Here is a 27,665-nt window from a genome sequence, read left to right on the forward strand (position 1 = left end):
ATCACGACACGTGACCTCGTCGCTTTGGGATATAAAAGAGCAGCTTCAAGCCTTCGACTTCAGTGGGCACGGCGGACCGAGAGCGACCATGTGGCCTAACAGACCATTCTTCTGCCTTGTGCAGGTTAGTGCTTACTACAGCTCTGTTAAAAGCGACAACCGTTGTCTTTTGGTCTTGCCGTGCCCACAGCAAGCTGTATTAATGGTGTATGACGTGTACTGCGTATGCTTGCTCCTCTTGAGCGGAGATATCGAGTTGAATCCCGGACCTGACACGGAAGGTTCCAGCACAAATGAACTACTTGAAAAACTGCTTTTGGGACAGAATAAATTAATTGAGGATGTTGCAGCACTTCGTATACAACAAACTAGCATGGAAACACGTCTGGCGGACTGGGAGACTCGATTTACAGAAATGGAGAAACAAGCCGCGCGCGTAGAAGCACTTGAAAGCACGGTTAAAGCCTTAGAAGCGAAAATTACGGATTTGGAGGATAAAAGTAGACGCTCGAATTTACTGGTTTTTGGGGTACCAGAGGAACCAGAAGAGACAGAGGCTGTACTGCGTCGTAAAGTTCTAACTGATATATTTTCTACCAAGTTACAAATCACGTGCAAGTCTGTAGCCCGAATACATCGGATCGGCAAGAGGGATAAAACGCGGCCAGTAATTTTATATTTTCAAGATTACGAAGAAAAGAAAAGTATCATGCAAGATGCTTTCAAACTCAAAGGTTCTAATACTTCTGTTCAAAACGATTACTCACGAAACACGCTCAGGAAGCGTAAGCTTTTGTGGGACAGTACTTCAGAGGAAAGGGAGCACAAAAGAAAAGTTCAACTAATCAACGAGAAACTTCGAGTCGACAACGACCTTTACATCTGGGATGACGCTAACAACTGTAGGCAAAAAATTGGTAAATATAACAGTGCTAAACAAGACTGACTTCTCCGGCATGATACGAAAGATATGCGCATATTAAATATAAATGCACGCAGCATTGTTAACAAAAGTGATCAGTTAGAGGCTTAGGTTACAACCCGCACATCGTTGTTTTGACCGAAACTTGGCTACACAGTGGCATAGATGATGAAGACGTCTTTCCACCATCTTACAGTGTTTTCCGTCGTGACAGATCAACGAGGGGAGGCGGGGTGGCTGTGCTGGTAAAGCAAAACTTATCAGCAACTCTCTTGTGTCAGGCTGATAACATTGAAACTATTAGCCTAAAGATTTCTTACTATGGACATTCATTCTTGCTATTTGCCGTTTATCGAGCGCCTGGCTCACCACCCCAATTCCTGTGTGATTTACGTGAGCATGTCAATTCATTCGTACATAAAAAAATTTTTTTAGTGGGGGACTTTAATCTTCCAGGAGTTAACTGGGAACATTGTTCTTCTAGTGGTGAATTTAGCACTCATGTTAATTATATGCGTGAAATAATCTTATGCCACAATTTGCACCAAGTTGTCAACTTACCAACGCGAGTGCATGGTTCTTCATCATCAATGCTTGATCTTGTCTTCGTGAGCAAAACAATCGAGCATTTTTCAGTATCAATTGAACATGGAATGTCTGATCATGAGATGGTGTACTATTCGTGTCATTTAAAAAAATGTACCGCTAAGAAGGCAAAAACTGTACAAGTGAAGGACTTCACACGTGCCAGAGACGAAAGCGTGTTAGATTACCTCGATTTACACCTAAGCAACTTTCAAGGAAGCAATGTAGTAGAACTTTGGGACAAGTTCAAAAAAATCTGCACTTATTGCATCGAAAATTTCGTTCCAACGAAAACAAAGAAAACAGGAAATGAAAACCCTTGGATAACGCGTGAAGTCATTCACTTGAAAAGAAAAATAAAACGCTTAAGACGACGGAATGCCTCACGAACTACAGTACAGAACTTGCAAGCTACGCTGAGCTCGTCAATTGGGCATGCCAAACGCCATTATTTTAATAACACTTTGCCGCACTTTATTCGTACGGCTCCAGAAAAATTCTGGAAATTTCTGAGCAAAAAGAACAAGGCAGTGGATCAAATAATTAAAGATGGCATTCCCGTTGTCGAAAAGCAGAGTATCGTCGAACACTTTAATGCATTCTTCCACAGTGTGTTTATTAACTCAGAAGAGCTTGCACTTCCCTTTTCACCTTTATCAAATGTATCTCCTGAATTTGTATCCGCTCAAGGTGTGCTTTCTATGATCCTTAATCTAAAAACAAAATCTACCCCAGGACCGGATAACATACCGAATGTTTTTCTGCGCCGATACGCAGAAATGCTGTCACACTTTCTGGTAATTATTTTCGGTGCGTCACTGTCCACTGCAGCCCTTCCCCCTGACTGGCGAACGGCACGTGTAGTACCAGTGCCTAAGAAGGGAGACCCCACAATGATTACTAACTACCGACCAATTTCGTTAACATCATCTTGTTGTAAGATGCTTGAACACGCCATAGCCAACTTCATCAGAGATTTTCTGGAGGACAACAATATACTTTCACCTGCGCAGCATGGTTTTCGTAAAGGATTTTCTACGGTGACACAATTAACAACGGTAATCCATTCCCTTGCTAGAATTTTAGACAAATCCGGCCAGGTGGACGTTATTTTTTTAGACTTCAGGAAAGCCTTTGACCTTGTTTCACACTGTAAGCTTATTGAAAAACTTAAAATGATTAACCTTCCTCCTTTCATTATTAACTGGGTTGCTGCGTATGTCACTGATCGTAGACAGTTTGTTAATATTGATACGTACTACTCCCATGAACTTCCAGTTACTTCCGGCGTTCCTCAGGGCAGTGTGCTAGGACCACTGTTGTTTTTAATATATATTAATGACATTGTGAGCGTTACTACCGAACCCGTCCAAATACGATTGTTTGCAGACGACTGCGTGCTGTTCAGGGAAGTGTCAAGCGAGGATGACCAGATAACTCTTAACAATAATCTACAAAATATTCTTTCCTGGTGTCATTGTTGGGATATGCAATTGAACGCTGACAAAACAGTGTATATGAAAATAACCAAGAAACTTAATAACCTTTCTTTTCCCTATGCCCTCGGGACAGAACCACTAACCGAAGTCAGCGAGTATAAATATCTTGGCGTCACACTAACAAACAGCCTAAACTGGAACACTCACATAACTAACGTATGTGACACAGCTTTTCGGAAACTTTGCCTTCTCCGTCATAAATTGAAACATGCCCCCGCCGAAACTAAACTTTTAGCTTATACATCATTAATAAGACCAAAACTTGAATATGCATGCGTAGTATGGGACCCTTATACCAAATCTAACATTGACGCTGTCGAAAGAATCCAGCGTAATGCAGTCAGGTTTATTTTTTCGAAGTACCGTACAACTGATTCCCCGACAGCACTAATGAAACAACATGGTATACCGACACTGGAACTGAGAAGAAAAATTCAGCGCTTAAAATTTATGTTCCTTCTTAAAAATAACCTTCTTGCTCTAACTCCTGATCCGTACATAACACCACTTACTGCACGCCGAACACGACATCGACACGATGACTCTCTAACGCCATACAGCACCAGAACTAATGTTTTTAAATATTCTTTTTTTCCTCGCACGATAACAGATTGGAACAACTTACCTCTGCCTCTTCTAGCCAGTGTTGATTCAATTGAAACCTTGAATTGCTCTTGAATATTTTCTTGTCTGCTTTTTGGTTGCCCAAACTGATAGTGTTTTTGCCTTACTGCAAGTTTCACATTTCATTTCATTCATTGGCTTACTTCTGTTGTTTATGTTTCACTTTCCCAAATGAAGAGCTCGGTTTGCATTTCGTTTAGTCCTTGTTTTGCTCATGTTCTACTGCCCATAGAACAAGTGTTTTGAAATTATTATTTGTTATCTTCGTTCTATACGCTGATGTCATTTGTATGCCCCTCCTGCTTGGGCCGTAAAGGCCTGCAGTATTGAATAAATAAATAAATAAATAAAAACGTGCTCACTGGTCGTCGAACAAAGAATACCTGTCGCGCTTATCAACATTCATTTTAAAGCCGGCTAAGAAATTTCAAGATAAAGCCGCAAACGCTGACTAGCATAACTTCGAGACACATCTCGACGCATCTTGCGGGACACAGCAAATGATAAAGCAGTATCTTGCGACAACGAACATTGACAAACAAAGCATACAGAACCGGCCCGTGCGCTGGAATCAATGTGATAAGGTCGCACATGCCGGCGGCGATCGAAAAAGAACACAAACATTTCAATATTTCGTGGCAATAAGATGCCACCCAGAATTTCGAGTAACAGTAACGGCGAAGCTTTTTCAACCTAGCCAGCTGCACACGTTATCGCGTTGTATTTCAGAGCGTTTCTGTCGTGAAGCTTGCCTTGGTATTTTAAAGCAAAGCCAAACCTTGCCCACGAAAGTGCGAGTTACTGAAGGCAAGTGCAACACTGATGTGAAATGAGCAACAGCTTCTTTTACAGACTCTCTCTTGTTGCCAACCGCTACCTGCTCTAGGCCTCGAATTACAACCAGTGTCTTTGCTGACAGGCATCTTTTTCTGTCGTCCGCAGGTTTCCCACGCGTGGAGGATCATCGACAAAGTATCCTATGGCATCGAATGCCCCAGACTTGAACGCCGCGCAAGGCCGTCGAGTTGAAGGGGAAGTGGCCCCACGTCGTCCCACTAAAGGCGGGAAAACGATAACTTTTGCCAGCGTCGCAGCCTCCAGGCAAGCCTTCCATTTCATTTACCATCTTGAGTGCCTTCACAAGCCGCCCTGAGCAATGCAAGGCAAATTTTCATTTTAATCGAAGGGCCAATATTTTCACTCGAGAACGATGATTTTGAAATAATACAAGGGCCTGTAGTACCACGGCTACTCTACGAGAGGTATTTGTCCCATGTATCCATAGATCTTGTGATGCAACTTTCAAGTAAGTAAAAATGGCGATGTACTGTAACCTTCAACGCCATCCATAGCTGGTATGCATTTAAATTGGACAAAGAACGCATAGTTGCTTTGCGCAGTTCAGAAACGCTTCTTTACATGGTCTTTAAAGACCGGTTTCGCGATGGCCTTCTTGCAACTTGTATGCTTCCTATAGCATTGGTGCGTGCTGCACAATCTAGTCTTCCGTATCACATCTGCTCTGGCTGCCATTAGAACCTCTTCTTCCTATTAAGATTCTTTTCGTTACTTGTCTACTAATGACGAAGATCCCTTTTAAAAATAAGCCAGTAGATGCCTGACATGAGAGCCCCATACTCCAGGTTGGTTTCCTCACTTTTTCCTAAAGCGAAGTGCATATATAGTATGCATAGCTGTGCTTAAGGTATGCTGGCGCACTTGTAAGGAGTAGAGGCTGTAGATCTATAGGTAGGTAATTTAGCTCTCAAGACGGACAATGTGCTTATGAGTGCCGTCTACGTTACGGGCAGTAAAACGTGCTCCATTGGTTATCCAGTGGTTTCCTTGTGCTTGACATATTCCTATTACAAAACTCCAGTTTCACCGCGCCACGCTTCCACAGCGCTGGCAGGGTTTAGCTTGCGCACACTGCTCTTTGTTCAGGACAACCCTCAGGGGAAAGAGCAGACTTTCCTGCTTTCTCACTGTGATGTGGGGTGGCTCAATTTCAGGCGTTATTCATTTCTTCTCCGACAGAGTAAAATTCACTAGAATAAGGATGCGGCCTGTTCAAAGATGCTATTTCTTTATCCCACTTTACGCGTTGTGCAGGCTACATAAGCTGTCTTAAATAGCTGCTGTACCGTAAGCTGTCCTCTGGTTCTCTTGATTGTGAGTAGAATTGCTACATGTACAGTTGTGAGTAGCCTTGTCTAGAGCGCGCCGACGGTGCTCCGCGGAGTAAGTGAGGATGATCGCACGTTTCCAAAATACACCATGGTTGAGAGTGCGAGAATTGGGCATAGTTGTTTGGTGTCTGTTTTTGTCCTGGTAAAGGCTACGACCACGCGCCACGCATTGTAGGCGTATTGTTTGATAGCGTGTTTTTGGGCCGGGTTATCAGCTATAAGGGACAAACCATATGGCATCTGTACAGATGTAGGAACTTGACTTCTTTCCCGGTAAAGCACAGGAGCGATGAGCAGTGCGCATGCAGGAAGGCGTATTAATCTATCACTCGCACTTGCTTACCTTGCCGTCTCGTTACACTGGAGAACATATGGCGGCATCTCGACGCTCTGGCGGCCTCACAGCCTCACAAATCCAGGCAGTGCGACCTCAGCAGCACGAAAGGTAATGTCGAGCGCGATTTGAAGGTTATCGCGCGAGCGTCGAGCGGGAACATGAACAGCGTCATGGCCCAGAATTCTCTGCCGAGGCCAGGGAGATATCAAGCGAGCTTCCCTCACTCTTTTTGCTGTTCCTTTAGCAGCCATCACTCCCTGCTGGAACATCTTTCTTTTTTTTTTTTTTTGGTTATGAGAACAGGCAGTGATCGTTGTGCGCACAACGTATTCTTCGGTATTATCTGAAATTGGATACTTTATCGCAACAAATGGAAAGCTTAGAATAGAGAGAAAGTGCGGGGAGTTTGTCGCGGTGGTGATGGTTGTTGTATGAAACAGCGAACAAGGGAGAGAAGAGTGCAAAATCATAATTTGCCCTGTTCCATACCCGGCCGCCAGGTGCCTGGAGCGCAAGGCTGGTCGACGCTCGCGTGATAACCTTCAAATCGCGCTCGACTGTACTCGCAAGGCACTGGCTGAACGAAGAAATAATGAGCAGGCCAGCGCCTCTATAGAGGAGGCGCTGAGCAGGCATACTTTTTATTTGCCGCGCATGAGCGCGGGACGCGTATCTTAAACCCAGAGCCAAACGTTAGATGTCGCTGACTTGCTCCGCAGAGCGCCGTCGGCACGATTTCGACAAAGCTGCTCGCCGCTGTACCTTTCTTCTTCTCAGAAATCATTTTGCTAATCAAATCTTGCATCTTTTATTTGGCTGAACCATGTTCTCGTCTCGCTGCCTGGAATTGCATTTCACCTAAATTGCTGTTCTAGCGTGTGGCATCGCTTGATCACACATTGATATGCAGTACGCTGATACATTTTGTATCTCGCGGAAGTCTGCTGTTTGTGATGGGTTTGTTATTTGTTGGTGGTGTTGACCTCTTGGTAGCATGCTGGCTTTGGGCGCCGCCATAGTATCATCTAACCTAATGTTTTCTGTCTTCCGGCAGGCCTTATGTGGATGAAGATTCGTCCACAGAGGACTCTTCGTCTGATGACTCCACTACCCAGAAACTGCGCGAGACACTGAAGTTAGGCCAGCGTTCACGCCGTAAGAGGACGGCTCGAGCGGCTAACGCAACTCGCAGGCAAGACACTCCGATTCCACTAGTCACGAAATACGCTAGTCCGTGCATAATGCCCTAGAATTCGTGCCTTTGGTCATATCTAGTACCCAGGAACAATAGCCCTGACGTAGTGCCAGTAAGATCAAGACAAGATCTTTGATTTCGATGCCACACGCGTTAAACGCATGTGCCATTTCAGGCCCTATTGTGGATATGGCCTCCTTACAGTGAACGAACCTAAATGATGTCATTTGCGCGGTCGTCGTTATACCTTAGTGATTTCGACACTAAACGCAGGTCATGGGTTTTGTAATCAAAACCTCCGAAGCGCTGAAGGGAAGAAAAATGTTTTAAGGAAGGAATTTGGCAACTTCTGGTGTCCTTTCGCTTCAGCATAGTGGCTAAAGTAGCTGGTTTCTTCTAATTAACCAACTTTTTGAAGGGCATTGATGCTAGGAAGGGGCCAAGATTGTCTGTACCAATCTCCTCGAAAGGTCTCGGTGGTTAAATTACCTGTACAAACCTCGCAAGGCTCGCTGGTGGCATTTTGACGTTGCTACAGTCACTACCACTCTTGACGTAGTGTCCGGTTTAAACAAAAAAATGCGGCCTTAATTAGTCGCCCGCAGTTCGGTAGAGGGCGTGACAAAAAACGAAGTCTCCAGCTATTTGTTCCTCCTGAGAAACCTGCCGAATATTGTCATGTTACGTGATATTTTGGGCGCATATTGTACACGATGGCTCACTTAGCAGAAAAAAAGATGGAGAATACCCCTGACTAGATGGGATGTGAAGAAATCCTGCCATCTAGATTCTTGATACGGCATTGCCGCGCAAGGTCCGAGCGCGGTTGCACGAAGTTGAAGGTCCAGAATGGACGTGGATGGGTGTACTGTGTTCATTCGGCGACCCATAGATTGGGGCTCAAGACGGTCAATCCTTCTCGGAGCGTTTGCAGCCGGATTTGTGGACCCCGGCGACACAGTAATCTTGCAGTCGCAAGCTTATACAGACGAGTGGGCCAGACAGGGTTTTCGTGTTTGTAAGCCAATACAAAGCACGTTGGTATTTTAAAACAATGAAAGGCTGCCATTCAAATACAGTGAAAATTTATACGAAACCCATACCATCAAAAGGCGCCTCTACTCTGTCATTGCACAGATGAGCCTTTGATAAAAAGCAGGTCGGCTGCACAATGACTCCTTCGTGGCCAATAACACTGCTTAAGTCAGTATGTATGTGTGATTCGGGATTTTCGCGGGAGTTTCTGCTGAATTTCGTTGCATGCTTCACGCTGAGGAGTATCTTATACGAACAGCCCTTATAAAAATTTTATGTGTGTGTCTGATGAGAGTATGTTGCTCTTTCACAATGGAGACACCAGAGTATCTTCTGAGTTTCAAGTGAATTTTCTCTTGAGTTCTTACTGTGTGTCTAAAACAAATTGGCCACCGTGTTTCTGGTTGGCACTTAATGTGTGCATGTCTTGTGAGTTCTTCATGAGTATTGACCATTGAGCGTCTGGTGGCTTTCACTTTAGTTTTTGATGTGATCTTGGTTGCCGACACTACATGCAAATCAGTTAGTGCCGGTATATTTAGTTACAGAAACCAAAAACAGACATTGCATTTTGTGAAAATGGTCTTTTTTTATTCATAATGTGCAGCACAGCTTGGATGCCATTCGCATCCCTGTTTTCTATGCTATGCATGGAAATAAACTTACTTTATTTTCCTGCACAGCATAGAAGACGGGCCATTTTTGAGGTGAAGCGGCACTGTCATGAAGTAGTCGCACGTGTACCCTAACAAATACAAAATGAAATCGCTTTGTATTACTGTTCGCAATACTTAAAATAATTCAAGCTTCATTTCCAACTCATGGATAAGCTTACACATACTTCAGCACATGCCGTTGAAGCATTCATATGTGGAACCAAGTTTTGTGGAACAAGACTCATGAGATAATTTCAAACACAAGAGGTATGACCCATTGTGTTTTTCTGGCACCTGTACATTTCAAACCCTCATAGTTAGCAGTTGGTGGAAGAAACATGCTGCACCGTTTACAGAGAAAACACAAAACCATAACTTTCAGATACATCATACATGGTACAAGGTTTGGTTTTGCTATTCACAACAATGCAAACAAGTTTTCTTCAGAATGAGTTTTTTCACTGACTACACCATTAGTAAAACAAAGATTTCAAAGAAGAAATAAAGCAACCAAATCAAGGCAGCTATCCATTCATACCACCATTTTTAGCTATGCTTAGGATGTGTACTTAAACATGCATCCCTGAACATGTCATAGAATGTGGTGATGGCTTGCAGAAGGGCACTGCAGTGTGCTTGCTGGTAGATGATTTAGTGTGTTCCTCATTTGTGCTGTGGGGTGTAGGTGAGCAGCAGGTAGGCTCCAGGCATCGGCCAGTCTGAAGTGATCAGGTAACTGGGTATATAAAGAGAGAAAAACCGACAAGTGAGACCGAGCACACAACTCCTTTCCTTGTAATGAAAAGAGACACAGCTATATATTCAGTAGCTACAATCATAAGGATTCTGGGCAAACAGCTTTAAGACGAGTGCTCAAAGCATAATTAAGTAAGTACTGGACTTCAACCTCAATGCAATGTACTGTTTGACAAAAGTAACCAGCCTGCATGGTGTGCTTCTCGTTTGTACAGGAGAGCCTTTCCAGTTTCCCTAAAGATAATAAGGTCATTTTCAAAAGAGCCTATTTTTTCTCCACGAGTGTGAGGTGCACCTACTTTAAAGGTACAGAATAGATAAGAAAATTGGTGCTTAAAAGGAGTACGAATGTTTCTGTTATGTATAAAATGAAAACATGTGAAACATTTTCCCAATTATGGCATGTTTGAACAGAGCATATTCCTTCAAAACTTCCTTCAAACCACCTCATCAGCCCATAAATTACTCTTGGAGGTAATGAAAAAAAAAATAGTTCAAGGGAACACATTGCGTTATTCTATTTCCAACAATGTTATCAAAGGTGAAACATGCAGCTTCTCAAGCATCATTGCAAGTGTTTGAATGGAGGTGCATAAGTAGCGAACACAATGCTCTTTGCTAAAATTTTACCCTTATGTCAAGACTGAGACCTGTACTGTGAGGAGATTGCATATGAAACTACACCATTATGAGCAATTGTCGGATTGTTACATAAGCAGTATGCAGTGGTACAAGCCATTTGTGGGAGCAAGCAGCAGCTTAAAGTGACACCCATATGAATGCATAAACACAACTGTTTTGAAATTTCCAACCTTCAGACTGCAACTATGGCAAGTTTCTTCATTTAGCATAGCTAAGTGCATTCTAGAGCAAAAAAAAAAAAAAGGTGTGTATGATGTCATTTCAAAGCGAATATTTTTAAATCACTCCAACATGACCTTGTCGGATGTTCCACACGTCCCCATTCTGTTTAAGCTCTGTTCAAATTTCTCAAGCAACAGAACCTGATTTCCTTATCTAGTATGACTTCTGACTTGCAGAACTGAACAGTAAACTAATAAATAATGTGGAAATTACTGCTCTAGCAAAGCTACGAAGAAACAAATAAATTTACCTAATAGGGGCAAAAAGATCCCAACATGTATTTTATGAATAAACACCTATTACAAAAGAAAAATAAAGCAAGTATGTCAACAGCAAAAAGACACAGCAAAGAACTGGGGATGCGAAGGCCATCGTTTATGCACTGCGAAAAAAAATACTGAAAACTGTCATTTCCAACTGAATTCCTAAGGCGGTGCTACGAGCGTCTATGCACACTCACGAATAGTGATGCCGCCACACCCTGCGTACGTCACAGATCAGCATTGGCTCGCAATAACGTGATCAGGCATGCTTTTCCTTTATGGCCAAGGTCACAGGGTTAGCTTATGGGCAACGTTTTGAGGAGCAGGGAGCCTATTTGCTGCTTTTGTGCCGTCAGTTTAGGCCGTTCTCCCAATGAGAGAAAAAACAAGAAGTTTCAGCTTTGATAACATTGCTGGAAACAGTACAATGCAACATATTTTCTCATATTCATTTTCATCTCCTCCTAGAAACTTGATTATTAAATTATAAGAAAAATTAGGAATGGTGTTTCTTCCTTTAATTACTGAATAAGACTACTATGCTTGATTGCGCCAAATTTGGGACCGTGTTTAATGTGTTGCATTCCATATATGAAAAAAAAAAATTTGTAAACATTTTACCATCTAAGTGGTTGTATATTCTGCAATTCTTATGTAGGTTTGCCTTACAGCCGCAGAGAAAAAATAATTAAAACAGCCTCCTTTCAGATCTGTAGCACCTCTTAATTTTTTTTTCTAAGTCGTGACTTTCACACGCAATCAGAAATATGATTAACATTCTACACTTTTTCTTCTTTTTACTCTGAGCACATAAAATATGTTTATCAGTGCCTGCATATCTCAATCCTAGGTGATATAAAAGTTGCAAAAAAATGTGCATGCAGAGAAGAGCTGCCCGTCATGTCGGCCAAACTTTTTTCTTCCGAAATACTAGCAATAGCACAAAACTAATTTCACTGCTGGTGTATTGAGAAATGTGTGTACAATGTGTAAGGCAACTAACGAACTCTACACAAATAAAGGCCTTTAAAGTCAAATTACCTCGAACCATAGCAGACATAACATTAAGGAAGGTAAAATGTTTTTCATTTCTGGTTTGAAACTGTTTACTACTGCATCATTTCAACGCTTCCATGAAAAGCCACGACACAAAGTACCAAAGAACGCAACTGCCCACTGAAAGCTCATTTCTGCCTCTGTTGTGAACACTAAGATACATATAATTTGTCAAAAATACAAGACTATGTAGTAATGAAAGCAATTATTCTTGACATGCACATTTTACTACATGTGCTCACTCAAATAATTATTTCTAATCGTCATTCTACTACAGTAGTACTACACGAGCTTGTACCATGGCGTCAGCCATGATTTAGATTATTTTTGTTGAAGCATACAAGCACCAAAAATAAATGCAGCGACCACTGTGAGATATGCGCCACAGCAACAACCTGTTTCTCGCGCGCTGGTTGTACTCATCGTATTAATGCACTCACAGTTAGAAAAAATAGGCGCTTTTAAAAAGATTGAAAACTCGTTCGGGGTGCTGATCACAATCGCGAAGCCGGTCGTGCATCTAATACACTGCAGCTACAACTATATCTAGAAGTATACACCATAACATTATACAGTATTGTGCAACTTTATCGGAACTGGTCGAGGCGGCCAAATTTTCCATGACGGTTCCGATAAAGTTTCAGAACACTACTTATATCGTACAACGGCTTCACGTTAGGGACGAGCATACATATAAAAGTGGCGGCTTTTGAAGAGTTGATTTGAACGGCGCGGCAGGAAGAGACGAAGACAGAGAACACACACTGACAAGCGCCAAATCTTTCTGCCGCGCCGTTCATGTCAAGTATGTCTGACCAACTCGCCCAAACGTTCACGCTTCTTGTTCCGAAGAGTGACTGGCTCGCCCTCACAATAAAGCAGGCTGGGTCGAGTTCGTAGCTTGTATTACGAAGGAATTTTGAGACCACACACAACAGTATTAACAACGCGTACTTCATTCAATAGCAATATTAAATGAAAATAATTTCAAGCAGTGTACTCACCTTTGCAAACAATCACGCCAGTCCATTTCCTTCTTCCGTGTTGATGCCGGCGTTGCCACGGCGCGGTGCAAGCGGTGTGCGGCACAGAACCTATTTATCACTACATCACGTACTTCAGGACGTCTATCAAAGTGCACATATCAAATATCAATTCTGCGGCCCATTCCAAGTACCACGGAACAAAAAAGCAGCACAGCGTGAGGAAATAGCGTTCACAATCACACCGCATGACAACAAAGGCAGCATGGCGCCGTCGCGACTCGCAACTTTTTGCCGCTGGCGGCTTCGGATCGGATCGGATTGACTTACCGGTGGCTTTTCTGGCTTCTTTTTACTGCCGGCCGCTTCCTAGAGGGACTTTCGGTTTCGAAAGGCAGTTTGGCTGGTTTGGCGATAAATGTTTTTTTTTTTTTTTTTTTTTTTTTTTTGAAAGGCAGCGTACAGTCTCGTCTAGGGCCATAATTAAGCACAAAGCTGGCGGGCTGAGGTAATAAAAACCAGTGCCGCTGGGTCCCAGCAAACGTGGCATACCTGATTATGGGCCCAGTATGACGCTGGAGACAGTTCGTACCAACGTTGTTCGTACTGGGACGCGGCATACTGTCAGGCGCGGCACTGGTCTCTCAAACAGAAAAAAAAACGCCTCAGATAAAAAGTACACGCTAAAAAGTAACGAAGCACCTCAACTACATTTAAAAAGTTAAAAAAAAGAAATAATTAAAACTAGGCAAAAAAAAAAAAATCTGCAGCACTAGCGTGGATCGAACTCGGTACCTCTTCCTCCGTAGCATTCTAGGCTAACCACTCGGCCACGCCGGATTTTTTTTTTTCTTTGTTAACGCCGGAAACTGAGTCTGCTGAAAACTTTTTTGCTTGTTATCCCATGATTGCATTTATAAGATTTGGACCATGTTTCGAAGCATGTTTCGAAGTGTACAGGCCCCATTGCTGCCGCTCTAACAATTACAACTTCTTCGCCATTGAAACTTGCTGCCTGCTCCCACGACTTGCAAAAAATGTTCTGGATACTATGCGCACTATTTTGGGCACTGGAATCATTTTAACATGTCGAGTTTGGCATAGCAAATTTACCAGCGCCGGACGTTCGGGGGTGTTCAGCTACCGTGGGCGTAATTTTCGCTGAACACGGAGTTGTGGCACAATCCTTCAAGGAAAAAAGAGCGACCAAGCTTCAATACCGGCAAGCGCAGCAGCGACGACACTATTTTCCTTGTAACTAAATCTTATTCGTATGCAAAAATTTTGCGGAACGATGCGATGACCGAGGGCTCGGCTAATCTATACGCAGAGCAAGAAGGAGCTCAAAAGCTTGAGAAACACGCAAAATATCATGCATTACAAGCGCTGTAATGTTTTTTGTTTTGTTTTTTTCACTCATGGGCCCATCACTTGGTAAACTACTCTCTTCCTTGTCTCCTTTTTAATGATTACTTTGTAAACATAGCATGTGTGAAAGGAAATGTAAACGCACATTCCTGTCAAATGATCAATTTAAAGCTTAGTTTTGAATTCAATCATTTCAGGCCACCTTCCTGTCCAGTAGTAATGCAAGGGCATGTAGCATTCATTAAACGATTTTAAAATTATGTTGTTCCTCATTAATTATGTTTACGTCCTCCAAAATCATCAAGCAGTAATAGTAATGCACATGTAGTGGTTGTTGCACTGCGTTTCAAGTTGCACTGCGTTTCAATTTGCACTGTGTTTCAAGTTGAAACACACCGTGTTCTCTCAATGGGTGGTCGCAATGACTGAGAAAATACACATCATACTTTCCGTTGACTTTTCACATTCTGTGATTACACATTAGCAGTTCACAAAAAAAGCCTTTGATTTTTAAAACAAGAAAAAATAATGTGAAATGTCAATTGAAAATCTGGTTTAAAGCTGTTGCTAAAGCACAGAAGGTATTGAGTGTCTGTTGAGTTCCTTTGCACTCATTAAGAAAACATTAAGGCCAAACCAGAAACTCAAAACCCATTTTCGTAAGGGAGCTCATCAGACTTGATCACCTTCGTCAATTTATTCAGCTGTGCGCGAAAGGTACCTAACAAACCGGCGGTAGCTCGCACAGTGCCCCAGAGTTCGGGGGGCAGCTTTGTTGTTAGCTGGTTGCGCAAACGCAGCTATAGCATATTTTCTTTCGTCTGGGCTTGTTCTATGTGTGATTGCGACTTGATCAAGAAACAGCAGTTCATCTCCGCAAAGTGTCCATGTAGTCACTTAATGTTTATCCCTGACGACTCTGCGATACTCTCGAAAGCCTCTTAGAAGATCGTCAGCGTTAGAAACAAAACAAACATTTAAATAGGAGACAAATGCCCCATCTGAGACCCGCCAGCACTGTATTCATTTAATGATGAAATGCTACTGGGGCTGAACAAATTCTAACTTTTGTACATGGAACTCAATGAGGCTACCCAGGATGATGAAGTCACTCTTCATTCGACTGTTTTCTTTCATTTCGGCATGCCAGCACCGAATCTTTAGATTCATGAACAAGAAGCACTTGTTGTTGCAAAGGTTGCATCGATACGAAGTGGAGAGTGTAGGTATTTTTTCCTCTGCTAAGTTGCCGATAATCAGCAAAAATTCAGAGACATGTCTTCATGCACTGTCACACGAGCTTGTATTCAGACATTCAGACATAATGGAATTTCTGAAGTGCTCAGGTTGTTCTAGCAATGCGACGCTCTGTTCTCTGGGTAGGCGCTCTCTTTGACTTTGAGGCCACGCATCATTACATAATTAGCAGCAGCTGTCGATTTGGGCCACGGCGATCGTCTGCGGTGAAGGCCTCCCAAGCACTGCTCAGCTTTATGAAAAGCACAGACCTGATCGAATGCCTATGATGTTAGTGTTATGTTCCGTGATATGACTGTGACGTGATTGGATGTGACTGTACTTACTTCACCTATCCCTCTCTCACCCACACCCTTTATATCGACTCACCCTTTCGCCCAGTGCAGGGCAGCAAACCGCTTTTACCGGTTAACCTCCCTGCTTTTCCTCCTCGCCTTCCTCCTCCTTGGACAAAATATATATGACAGTAGTAATAATAATAATAAAAAGAATAATATAATAATAATAACAATAATAACAATATTAGTAATAATAATAATAATTATAGTAATAATAATATTAATAATAATAATTTTATTTCCATCCATGGTGGAGGAGACCGCGGTTAAAAGTCCCTTTGTGGAAAGGGACTTGACTACAGCCCACAAACGCCTTTAGAAGGAAAGCAGAGATACAAAGGAAAATAGAAAAGAATAACAATTGGCTTTTAATTAGTGATATACAAAATAAATAACACGCAAAATTATATGCAAAATGCTCTTCAGTTATTTAATAAACAATAAGCACCAAAAAATGCACCAACGTCTTGTACATGACAAGCATAAAAATTGCGATCTGATTTATGAAACGGATATAGAAGTGTAGGTAGCGTGCATGCCTTCCGTATAGAATACTTGGCTCGTGGCATGACCATCTTCCACTGTTACGTGCATCTTGTGACATAACAGTGTGTACTCTTTGTAAGCTTAGATAATTCGTGAAACAATTTCACATTTGCTCCCCCCTCTTTGAAAGCTTTTCACAAACCGTAATTATAGTGTTCAAACACGGTATTATATTTGCTTTCGGAAACAATTCTGATGTGTAGGTATTGTAAGATAAGTTAAATAGTGCAAGAACAAATTTATTTTTTACAGTATATGTATTGTCTGTAGATTGGTACCTGCTACTACACTGTATTTATACTGTAGTAAAAAAGGAGGGTGTTAAAACCAGAAACTCTATTCTATATGGTAAAAAAGCCCTAGCCGCCACATCATACCATTTACAAACGACAATTTGTCCAAAAACGATTCAATAGGTACGTCCCAAAGAGCGAAAATAATTGCCAGTACTTTAAAACTCTGATATTTACAGGGTGTCCAAGCTAAATTTATCCAAGTGTTAAAAAATAAAATATTTGAGTTAGGACCGCTTCCATCCATCTGGAGCATCATAGGCAGTTCTTATTTTGCAATTAACTTATTAGTAATTAAGAAATTTTTCTCAATTACGAACTGTTGCATTTAGACAAAAATGTGATTTGCAAAGTTGGAGAGCACCTTCTGAAACCCTTTTCCATTTATTTCTGATAAAGAAAGCCTCGCTTGTATATTTCTTTCCCAAGCTGTAACAAAAGCGCGCAAAAGCTCAGCTACTTTGGTCATCTGATGAGAAGAGAGGAGTCGCTGGAGAAAGATTTGATGTTGGGAAAGGTTGAGGGTCGCCGGAGAAGGGGTAGGCAGCGAACGCGATGGTTAGATGGCATCCTCGAGGCACTGCAGATGAAGTTATGTGATGTTAGGAAGATAGTGAGAGACCGGAAAGCGTGGCGTGACATGGTCAATAGGGTCACGAAGAGTCGGACACGACTGAACGACTGAACTGAACTGATTGCTTTTGTTCAGGTGCAAGTACTCTCGACCGACGTTACTCATTGTACCTTCAGTATCAGAACTTGGTGATGCCTGCTGCGATCTCGATGCCTCGGTTCAGCAGTAGTTACATGCACCTTTCGTCGATGATATCCATTTTTCGACCGTAGCAAAGGTTACAGTGACAGATTGCTTGCAAGTAAGAGGGCCGACTGCCCTGAAAGAGCACAAATCCCAATATATTTATTCGCACAACCAAAAGCGGCAAGCTTCCAATTTCACGCGTTTACAGAAAGCAACTCTTCTCTCATATTATGGTTTCTGGAGACCAGAGAGACTCAATTTTACGGGCTGTCACCTACTCCCCATCCAAAGCGCATTACAGGATATGACGGAGGTGACTGTCTAATAAGCATTTGAGTGATGGATTCTCGTGGAGGAGGTATAGAACTCCATTGGCGGTTACTGCTGAGAGATAAAGCCATCTTCATAGCAGTAAGAGCACCCCCTCCTCAGTCACGCATTTCTCTCGACGTTCATTGGTTTAATTTTACGTTCCTTTTCACGGGCATGCCTCTAGCAAGTGATAGCTTGGAAGCCACAATGCTGGCTACTATTGATCAGTTTCTGTGACAACACAAGACTACGTAACATTACAAGGACTGGAGCTGCCAATTCCGATAGTTCCTGTCAGATGGGAAGAAGCTGAAGCGGTGCCAATGGAACGCAATAGTTCTCGACAAATTACCGGCAGCAGTCCTCATGGATTATTCTTTCGAGACGCCTCGTGAACTGTCTGCGTCTCAGAGGCTGTGAAAATGACAGGCCGACTACGATCATGCAGTGGTTGTAGCTCGCCGAGAGGCTGCCGCAAAGAGACTGAGAGGTGGGCGAGCAAAACATGCAGGTACTTTTGCTTTGGGTACGTAGGTTTGGCAGGGTTAAACATTTCTTTTTTTTTTCTTTTGCCAAGCTTTAGTACTTTTTTTTTATTGTTAGAGGATTTTCAAGCGTGTTTTTGTTTTCCCTCTGGAAATCAACCTGCGCCTGCCATGTCATGGTGTGTCAGATATCCTGACGCTATTTCATAAATCTGAAAACTTTTTTTGCTATAATTATGCAAATTCACGTACGGCTCGTCTACCCCTTGATTTCGCAATGCCTGCATCACCGCCGAGGTTTCAACTGAGTCAAATGCTTTGGAAGAAATGGACATGGGCAGGACATGTAGTGCGAAGAGAGGATAACCGATGGTCGCTGAGGGTAACAAACTGGATTCCAAGGGAAGGAAAGCGTAGCAGGGGGCGGCAGAAAGTTAGGTGGGCGGATGAGATTAAGAAGTTCGCAGGGGTCAAGTGGATGCAGGTAGCACAGAACCGGGTTAAGTGGAGAAATATGGGAGAGGCCTTCGCCCTGCAGTGGGTATAATCAGGCTGATGATGATGATGATGATGATGATGCAAATTCAAATATGTTTAAAAAAAGAAAATTTTATACCTACATTATATGTCGCAGAGGAGACAAATAAGCACTGAAGCGAATGAGAACCTCTTCGACGTCGGCCGTCACGTTTGCCGATATTACCGGGCGTAAGGCTGCAAGAAAGAACGAACTTGTTCGCTGATGTGGTTGTCTCTCCGCCTTGCGCAGGTCTTCCGCGGATACAGACTCGCCCATAGAGGATCCCACAGCACCCGAGATCGAAGGCCCCAAAGCTCGGAGGCGCCGAACGGAAAGGCGAAAAGTCGACCGCACGCCCCGCATAGACACGAAAGGGAGAACTAGAGCTTCCCATGCAGCTACCACGTGAGAAACCTGTTCGGTTTTCCTGTTTTACTACAGTTCTACGGCTCACAGACAGCTCCATGCCCGAGGACGTCACGTCCCTACTAATACTGGGCTGTTAGAATCATAGATGACCGCGTAATATTGAAGTTACTATTAAGTCACCGTCTGCATAATCTGAATGACGGACTGATCAAGAGTTTTCAGAAGCTGGACAGACTTTGAATCCCGTCCACGGCGGCCGCTCTTCGATGGATGCGAAAAGCAAGACGCCCGTGTGCTGTGCGTATATAGTGCAAATTAAAGAACCCAGGTGGTCGAAATTCCCACAGTCCTCTATTACGGCGTCTTTCATAGCCTAAGTCGGTTTCGAACGCTAAACCCCATAACCCAACCAACCAGTTTTCAGAAAGCACATCCCGCTTTTCTTCCTTACCTCGTTTTATTCGGCAACCGTCATTCCTGTTCTCCACCAGCTGTCAGAGGGTAGGAGTGTCTCAATCACTATCGAGATACCTAGAAAAATGGACGCAGAAATTTTTGCTTTCTTTCGCAACGGGACACTAAATATAACAGCTAAACTGTATAGCCAAACGGTCGAGTTGGTAATATATTTTAATGTGGAAGAGTGCGAAAAACGTAGCCTAAATGCAATTTCATCCTGACATCCACTAGGATTCTCTGGGTCCAACGTGACCTTTTGAGTTCACAAAGCTCTAAAAGTTCTGGTACACGCCTAGAAAACCTGCTCCAAACAGTGCCTCAGTTCCTCAGTATGGGTGATGCTACCCTCTTTCTCACGATAAAGGAACACCCCAGGCGCCACACACGCGGTGCTGTGCTGTCGTCCCTCAGGATGCTGTACACCTTCCCTGCCTGTCTTGTCCGAGCGGAGGACGCTGTGTTTTGGAGGGTCCGGATCAAGCCTGCCCTCACTGCTGCTATAAGTTGGAGGTGGCCTACATATCCGCACTTACCAGGGTGTCCAATTTGTCCCTCTGAAAACACTGAGGCAGATATCCACACAAATTAGGGCTTTACCGGGCGCCGAAGTCCAAGACGAATTCGGCGTCTGGCTGCGTCGCCTCTCCCGAACAGCATATCGTCTATATATTGCTTGAATAAAGGGGTCCCATAATCGCTCCCTTGTCGACGTTATTAAATCAGCGACTTCCTTTTTCAGCAACCCTTTTTGTCTTTTGTTCTCAACATTTACGCATCGAGGCAATATTCAACGTTATCAAAAATAAAAGAGCAGTGGAAACAGATGACGTAGAGAAGCACTCATTACTGCGACCCGCCCTATGACATAAGCCTCGGCTCCGCATATTGACCAGCCCTGCGACAAGAAAATAACGAATCAAAATGTTGCCACAGGTGACACTCTGAAGGAAATACTCTGTTTACTTTCCTGCAAACCTGTACGTAAACATTTCATAAGCTAACGAAGCGGCCGCCATCGAAACACCGGAAATCACTGCGCCTAATTGTCACTTTAGAGTTCAATATTCGCTGAATACTGCTCTTGGATTCATGCGCATCTCCTGAAGCGATAGCCAGATTTAACATTACAGCGCTCGCTCTACGCGTTTCCTTCGCCGATCTGGCTACAAGAGAGGTTTCGTTAATACCAGCGGCATTTTTTGAAGCGGTCTGCTGGGCCAGATGTTTACGGCGGTGTTCGCATGCATTTCTTCAGCTTTAGTTTAATTCAAATTTTTATTTCGAAAGCAGTACTACTTTCACTTTTCAGCCCTTCTCGTAGCGAGGCGGTAGCTGCTATTGACCTTTAGCGTGACCGTCGGTGCGCCACCAAGTACAGCTGCGCAAAAACAGGGGCTCCAACTCGTGCCTTCACCTCGCGAGGCGGTGCTACCAACCGCAGCCTAACTCCCGCTCGCTTCGTGAGGGAGCGCCACAGCAGGAGTGACATCATCCCATCTGCTGCAAACACAGGGGCCCCAAATCGCACCGTCGGCTTGCCAGGCGGTAGTTACCAGCCGCGGCCAAACTCTCGTTCCCTGCGTGAGGAAGCGCTACAACCGGAATGACGTCATCCCATCTGTCGCAAAAACAGGGGCTCCAACTCGTGCCGTCGGCGCTCGAGGTGGTAGCTACTGACCGCAGCCTAACTCCCGCTCCTTCCACGAGGGGCGCTACAGCCGGAGTGACATCGTCCCATCTGCGGCAATTTTGGGGCCCCAGCTCGTGCCGTCGGCTCGCGAGGCGGTAGCTACCAACCGCGGAGCTGCAGTTGTGCCTCATGCTCGTAAAGCTAAGAAGAATTATGGGGCTGCAGCCGCAGCTACCCCCGGGGGTGCAACGTTGGGTACTATAGGAGGTGGCCTAGCGGCAGGTGGAACCAACGCAGTCTCCATGGATGCTTTCTTTTCTGCTGGCGTAAAGAATGCCGTTGCAGCCGGTGCCGGAGCGGCAGTTGGACATTCTGCCTTAACCTCACCCACAACCAAGTATATCGTTGCAGCCACGGCACTCCTTGCCTCGCTACTAGTTATAGGCGATGCGCAACACGCCGACAACGCCGCCTGTCGCCAAAGCCGCAAAGCGTAGGCGGGCTCGGTCGGGCGCTGTTCATGTCAGCCTCTATGCGCGCGCGTCGCGTTTTCGTCTTTGGTCGTGGTTTAACTGATATGACGCCGCTGTCAATCTTTAGTAATGCCCGGGAAGAATTGCTGCGTAGTTGATTTTTCAAACAGACTTATATAAAACCTTGCCAGGAACACGTTTGTATACGTTTCCAGTGATGCTTCACGAGAACGACGGCGGCCGTGAATCGTGGTTTTTCGACGCAGAAAGCAAGCAATCGCACCGAATGACATTTGTTTAGGTTAATGCCATTTTTTTTCGACGCGCTGCTACACGACCAAAGCTAATGCCATTTCCAAAGTATGGTAACTGCGATTGACATGCAAATGTTGGTGCGCCTTCAATATGTTGCGAAGATCACTGCGCTGTAAACGAAAGCAGCCTTTAAATTGACATTCCTGTCTTGCATGCCTTGTAACCAACCTTTTGATTAGGACTATCAATTACGAAGTCAGCGGCAATGTCGGCGGCGTTTGTTTACGAAAGGGCCCGGAAGGTGCGTACGTCTGCGCTCGACTTCGAAACGCGTACGAGTTTCAACAACGCGTACACTTTGCGCACTAAAGCAAGTGTCAATAGCAACACGTAAAATAGGCGGTATCTAGTGTACTCTCCGAAGGCGCTTCTATAGAACCTTCGAGTATCGCCCTATGGCGCAGCATACTACAGCCCCGTTGACTCCCGTACGTTTTTGCCAGATCGTTCGCTCGGCGTATTAAGGCCCGTCGAAAAATGCCCTAGCTTGGCCTCATCAAGAAAGCATATGGTAAATTCGTAACGCTTGCCACATCGGATACCGCGAGCTTACCGCAACGACGCTTCCCGCGAAAACAGCCGACGACGGCGCTCTGGCCGCGGCCCTAGTCGTCGCTATGCCTAAACGCCTAAACGGTTTCACATCAAAGCCGTAGCTGGAAGCGCTTTGGAAATAGTAATTTTTTTTATTCCTTTATCAAATTAGGCGCTTGTTATACATAATCAACAGAGCATGCGTTTCTGAAGGTATTCGCCATGTCGGCAACTCGGCGCCGACAGACCGCGGCAGCAGGAGCGACCTGTTCTGCCCGCGCTGGGTTCGGTGGCTACAGATTGGCTGGCAGCAATGGGTGTCAGTTTTTTTTTTTTTTTTTTTTTTTTTACGATGGCATTTGGCATATTTCACAAACATAACAAGCTGCACAATTATAGGAGCACAGTAGAATTTATTGCAGGTGGCATGTTTGTAGTTTATTTTGGGTGTATCTTCTCATCGAGTCTCTGGCGTCGAGAAAACACATTTCCTCGTTGATCGCATTCGGATGAGTACCTCAAACTCATTCGATACCTAAGGTCGTTTTCCTCGAATATCATTATATTTTCTCGAGTAGCAGCAAACAAATATCATTTTGAATGAACGTCATTCGATGGAAAAGGTATTAAATTTACCGTGTGGCAGGGCTGAGTGATAACTATTGATAACTATGTTTTTAGTGTTTTTTGCTTGTCATTGCACCTTCCATGAACACTTCTTGTTTAAATTTGGTTGACTCCGCTACCGCGAATATACAATACGCATTAGATTTGTTAAATGCTTAGCCAGACAATCTTTAGCGTGCATTGACATCTCACAGCACATGGTTGCATATTGCGTTTCGCCTCCACTTAAACGCGGGCGGCGATGGTCAACTTCGGTCCCGATAACTCGACCTTCCTCAGTAGCCTGACCCGCTGCGGCAGGTTATTGAACAGACAATTTCCAATATGCGTTTTGAAACTTGCCGTGCAATTACTTTGAAGACCAGAGCCAGTGTTCTTGTTGGCTGGCAAGATTACGAAAACATAACATGTCGCTGTACTTGATATTCAATCTAAATGTTCTAGAACTTGTTATAAAGCGCGCTGTAATTCTGCAGTTGGGCGCGAGGGTGATACAAATGAAATCAACATGATATTACAATAATAAAATAGGATATAAAGTTTAAATCTAATATGCTCTTGGCTAACCTGTGATGCGGCTTTTCAGATATGCTGATATCTCATTCCCCCATGAAATTATCTACCCGATCTGCCTTTTTGACGACGGAATACGTGAAATCCATGCCGTACAGGCAGTGGTAAAGCGCAAGCATGAAAAATCTGAACTCTTGCTACAGGAGCCCAATATGCGCTATTTATCTGATGCCCAGAATTTGCAAGCTCGCTGGCTTTTCCTGCGGTCGCACCGCTACGAAACCGCTCGCAGTTTCACGCTACCTAGTTTTCTGTAGCAATTTATTGCATGTAAACGAAGCAAGCGTGTACCATGAAGCAAAGAAAGAGCATTAGTTCATAGGTCAAGGAATGAACGAATTAGGGTGGCGTTGTAATGAAAGCGGGGCACCCAAAATGAGCTGCACTTCGTATATATACGCAACCTTGTTTACGCCAGTCTGCAGGAGACACTTGATGCATATGGAGGCGATGCAGTTTCAGACGGCCGTGATATCAAACACATGTCCGCTATTATAAAGGGCGATCCCCTTGCGCACACTGTCACCGCGGAAGTGCCCGCGGAAGTGCCCGCGAGACGCGCACAAACGGCAGATCGCACGCGCGCACCACGGCCAGGCTTGCCGCATCAGGCCCGCCTCGGGTTCCGACGGCCGCCGCTAGGCGGCTTTCAGTGGCGCCCCTATAGGCGCTGCGCATGGCGTATACATAGAATAACCAAGTAGCACCCCGCAATAAACAATAGTTGAACCATATGCCGTGGCCAGAGTGAATCTCTGCATAACCACAAGCACCACAACCAGCTACACCGCCAGCTGAACCTAGGCGTAGCCATAGCTATTGCTTTCGCAATTACCAGGCTTAACCAAGCTAAGCACTTCCAAGTTTTTTTCTTCCCAAACTGTCCTTCGGATGCACATTTTTTTGAAGCAGCTACGCTGGCCTGTGGTCCCACTCTCGTCGTGACGGCCGGGAGGGAACATACAGACTCCTTCTGAGGCGTCTTGTAGCAACCGTGCGTGCTGTTTCCTGGAGGTTTATTTTCTCCGGGGTGGCCTCATACTGCATCACAGTCCAAAGTATTGTGGTACGCCCAACTTTGTATTCAGTGCATCCCTGTTCCTTTCTGGTTGCAGAAATATCTTTGAGGTAGTTATAAGCCAGTGTAGACTTAGCTTTGCGACTGCTTGGACGAACATTTCCCCGCATTAGCATTACCTGAGTATCCTTAGTTGGAATCCTGAGGCGCAATTTCGACACTTAGCGGTGCTAGCCACTACGCGCAAACAGAGTGGTTACATGGTGGCGAGAAATAAGAAAGTATCACGAAACACTAGCGCTCAATTCTAGTATGTGTACGTGCATCATTTATTTAAGCCTTTTTTATTCGCGCATTGATATTCATGTCGACGATTGCGCTGTTCGCCGCGACCTTCCCTACGAAACTTTTTGCTTACTTACAATACGGTAAATACAGAGCATTGTGTGATAGGAACAGTTTACTAATTGACCAGAGATAGCCTACGTGCGTGACCTTAACTGTAGAGTAATTTTATTTGCTGGCTCTGCCGACTCCCGATATGAGGCGCCCAGCTTTTTCATTGCGACGACCAGCGTATATATCCCGCCTGTCGAAATGCAGTTCATGCAGCCATGGCTGTATACGGAAGCTTTTTTATATCCTACTTCTGCAGATCACCGACTAAAGGAACACTGAGGACAACGACATGCAAAATTTTTATCAGTAAATATTTATTCTCTGCCTCCTTCTGGCTATGTTTGCCTTTGTCCAGCAGCCAACTACATATGTGTTGATGACTAAAATGTGGTTTTAAAACTTTCCACAAGTCTATAGAAAGTCCTAATACCAGCTATTGCCACCTTTTTGAAGCTATAATTGCGCTGTGGCGTAATCGCCGGAACCTGCCCCAAAACTTATGATCAATGCAAGCTAGAAGGTGATGCGTTTACTTCGTTTTTAATGAGAAAGCAATACTATGACAGCCAAAGCGAGACATCGGATGACGGCAGCTATGCTATGAAAAGGCGCAGCTACGCTCTCCTCATAAAACATCAACCTAGCATGACATATAAATGCACGTTACTCCTATGCCACAGGCAAGAGCTGCCAACTCGGGTCACTCTTTTAATTAGGGTGATATAAGAATCAGCTTGCCAGAGCCGTTTGCCTTCTCGTTATTCCTACGACACGCCAGCACATCCATACGGCTTGGTTGAAAGGTGACGTTATATGTGGGCTGGTAGCTTACGCTCTCGCGTCATACCAATAAAGAGCTTAAGTGTCCGCAATAATGTAGCATCTTACACTGATAGGGCCTGACATTAGAACAATATAGCTGGTAAATAAAACTTCCGCCGTTGTTTTCGCAATTCAGCTAGTGTTAACCAGAGCTAAACCACAACTAATTTTTATCTCTCGAAAGTTTCGTTTTCATTTCGCAAGGCTCCCTGCGATTGTAGGTCAACTTGATTAAGATCTTTGTCTCATTTTGATGACGCAAGTCAATACTCGAACATGGGAGTCGTCTCTGTGGTTTGTGTTCAATTTCATTCACAGTTCGCTTGTTTGGCGTGCTCGCTGGATCAAATGAGTGGGAGGCTTGGATCGTACCTGACAGTCGCATCCTTTCAGGATATTTTAGTGAGGTTATCTCAAACGTCAGCTGCTGCCGTGAAGAGATTGTGCTTTTTTTGGAATGAACAAGAGAGTGACTAGATGGTAAACATGTTTAGTCTCTAAGTGAGTTCTGTTAGACAGGCAATGACGAAATTAAATTGCCACTCGATGAGGAGCAAAACCTTAGGGGAGCATCAGGAACACGTATATCATCTCTACTCGCAGGCTTTACAGCGACCAAGGCTCTCCTGTCCCCACCCTTCAAGACTTATCAACGCCCCATGTGTTCTCGAGGAGAGCACCTAGGGCCAAATATTGAAAGCAGAAAAAAGGGCTTCACTTAAGTCTGCTAGGTACATTAATGCGAAGGCATTGCGACTTCTATCAAGCCGCGTGCTCCTTTCCCCCAACAGTATACTTCAGGATCTCGGCAGTACTCGGTCAGATGGCTTACGCGTACGGCGTATTTACGGAGTTTAAATGAAAGAGTAGCACAGATGGAACTTCAGGAAGGCGATGATGTTCAATACACAGCCCGAGAGCGTTTTGCACCTTTACATTAGGCGTGATATGTTGCGGCGATAGCAAAAACCTTTTTCGTTGCTCTCGATCCTGGTCCAATGAAACTGATCTGTTTGTTCTTGCGTGGGTTTGAAGCCCTTTGGCGAAGATATAGTTTGTTCGTTACGCTTTGTCCCCAAATCCTATTCACGCAACGCATTAGCCAAGTCATGCCTTCGCATTAAACGTTCACTGCCGTCCATACGCTTCCTTTACCTGATCCGGATAATTTTTGAGTTTCACCTAGGTCGGTATGCATGAAGTGTATTAACGCCGAGTTTTTGAAACATTAGGCAATGACATGCTGGCATAACCAGCCTCTTCGCTTCAGGTCATGTTTTGGTATTGCGCAGGTGTTCTATAGATGGCGATTCGTCCGAGGAGGATTCCGCTTCATCCAGACCGATGGACAACGATTCGAAGAACGACTAAGAGGAACGGAAAGAACCCATATGTTTTATTCGGGACAGCAAGAAAAAGATGACCTGGCGACGATAGAGAGCCCACAGGAAAGAGTCTTGTATTTTGCATGTCACGTAGTGTGTCTGTACATGAGGTCATTACGTACGCCCAGAGAATTTCGTTTTGCTCTTGTGATGTAGTACTGAGTCTTATACTGCAAATCCTGAGTCACTGCGTCAATAAAGTTGCACAATTTTCTATA

At 44.2% G+C, this 27,665-nt stretch overlaps 1 protein-coding gene across 2 annotated transcripts; it reads left to right on the top strand.

The window, feature by feature from the left end:
• Positions 1-27,665, top strand: LOC146193544 (uncharacterized). Of its 2 annotated transcripts, none has more exons than XM_084602795.1 (5): positions 1-124; positions 4,573-4,731; positions 7,211-7,348; positions 19,093-19,248; positions 27,355-27,665. In XM_084602795.1, exons 2-5 carry the CDS (start codon positions 4,610-4,612, stop codon positions 27,431-27,433), a joined length of 495 nt encoding a protein of 164 aa, XP_084458921.1. In that variant the 5' UTR covers positions 1-124; positions 4,573-4,609; the 3' UTR covers positions 27,434-27,665. The 2 variants fall into 2 exon arrangements, with proteins under 2 accessions (XP_084458921.1, XP_084458920.1); XM_084602794.1 differs by lacking the exon at positions 1-124 and adding an exon at positions 4,216-4,437.

This window comes from Amblyomma maculatum, chromosome 4 (assembly GCF_055883805.1).
Source record: "Amblyomma maculatum isolate TAMU_Amacu chromosome 4, ASM5588380v1, whole genome shotgun sequence".
Classification (NCBI taxonomy): domain Eukaryota; kingdom Metazoa; phylum Arthropoda; class Arachnida; order Ixodida; family Ixodidae; genus Amblyomma; species Amblyomma maculatum.

Coding starts and splice junctions, on each gene's coding strand:
- LOC146193544 (XM_084602795.1), top strand. CDS start 4,610: ATGGCATCGAATGCCCCAGACTTGAACGCCGCGCAAGGCCGTCGAGTT. Junction 4,732..7,210: donor GCCAGCGTCGCAGCCTCCAG/GCAAGCCTTCCA, acceptor GTCTTCCGGCAG/GCCTTATGTGGATGAAGATT. Junction 7,349..19,092: donor GCGGCTAACGCAACTCGCAG/GCAAGACACTCC, acceptor CGCCTTGCGCAG/GTCTTCCGCGGATACAGACT.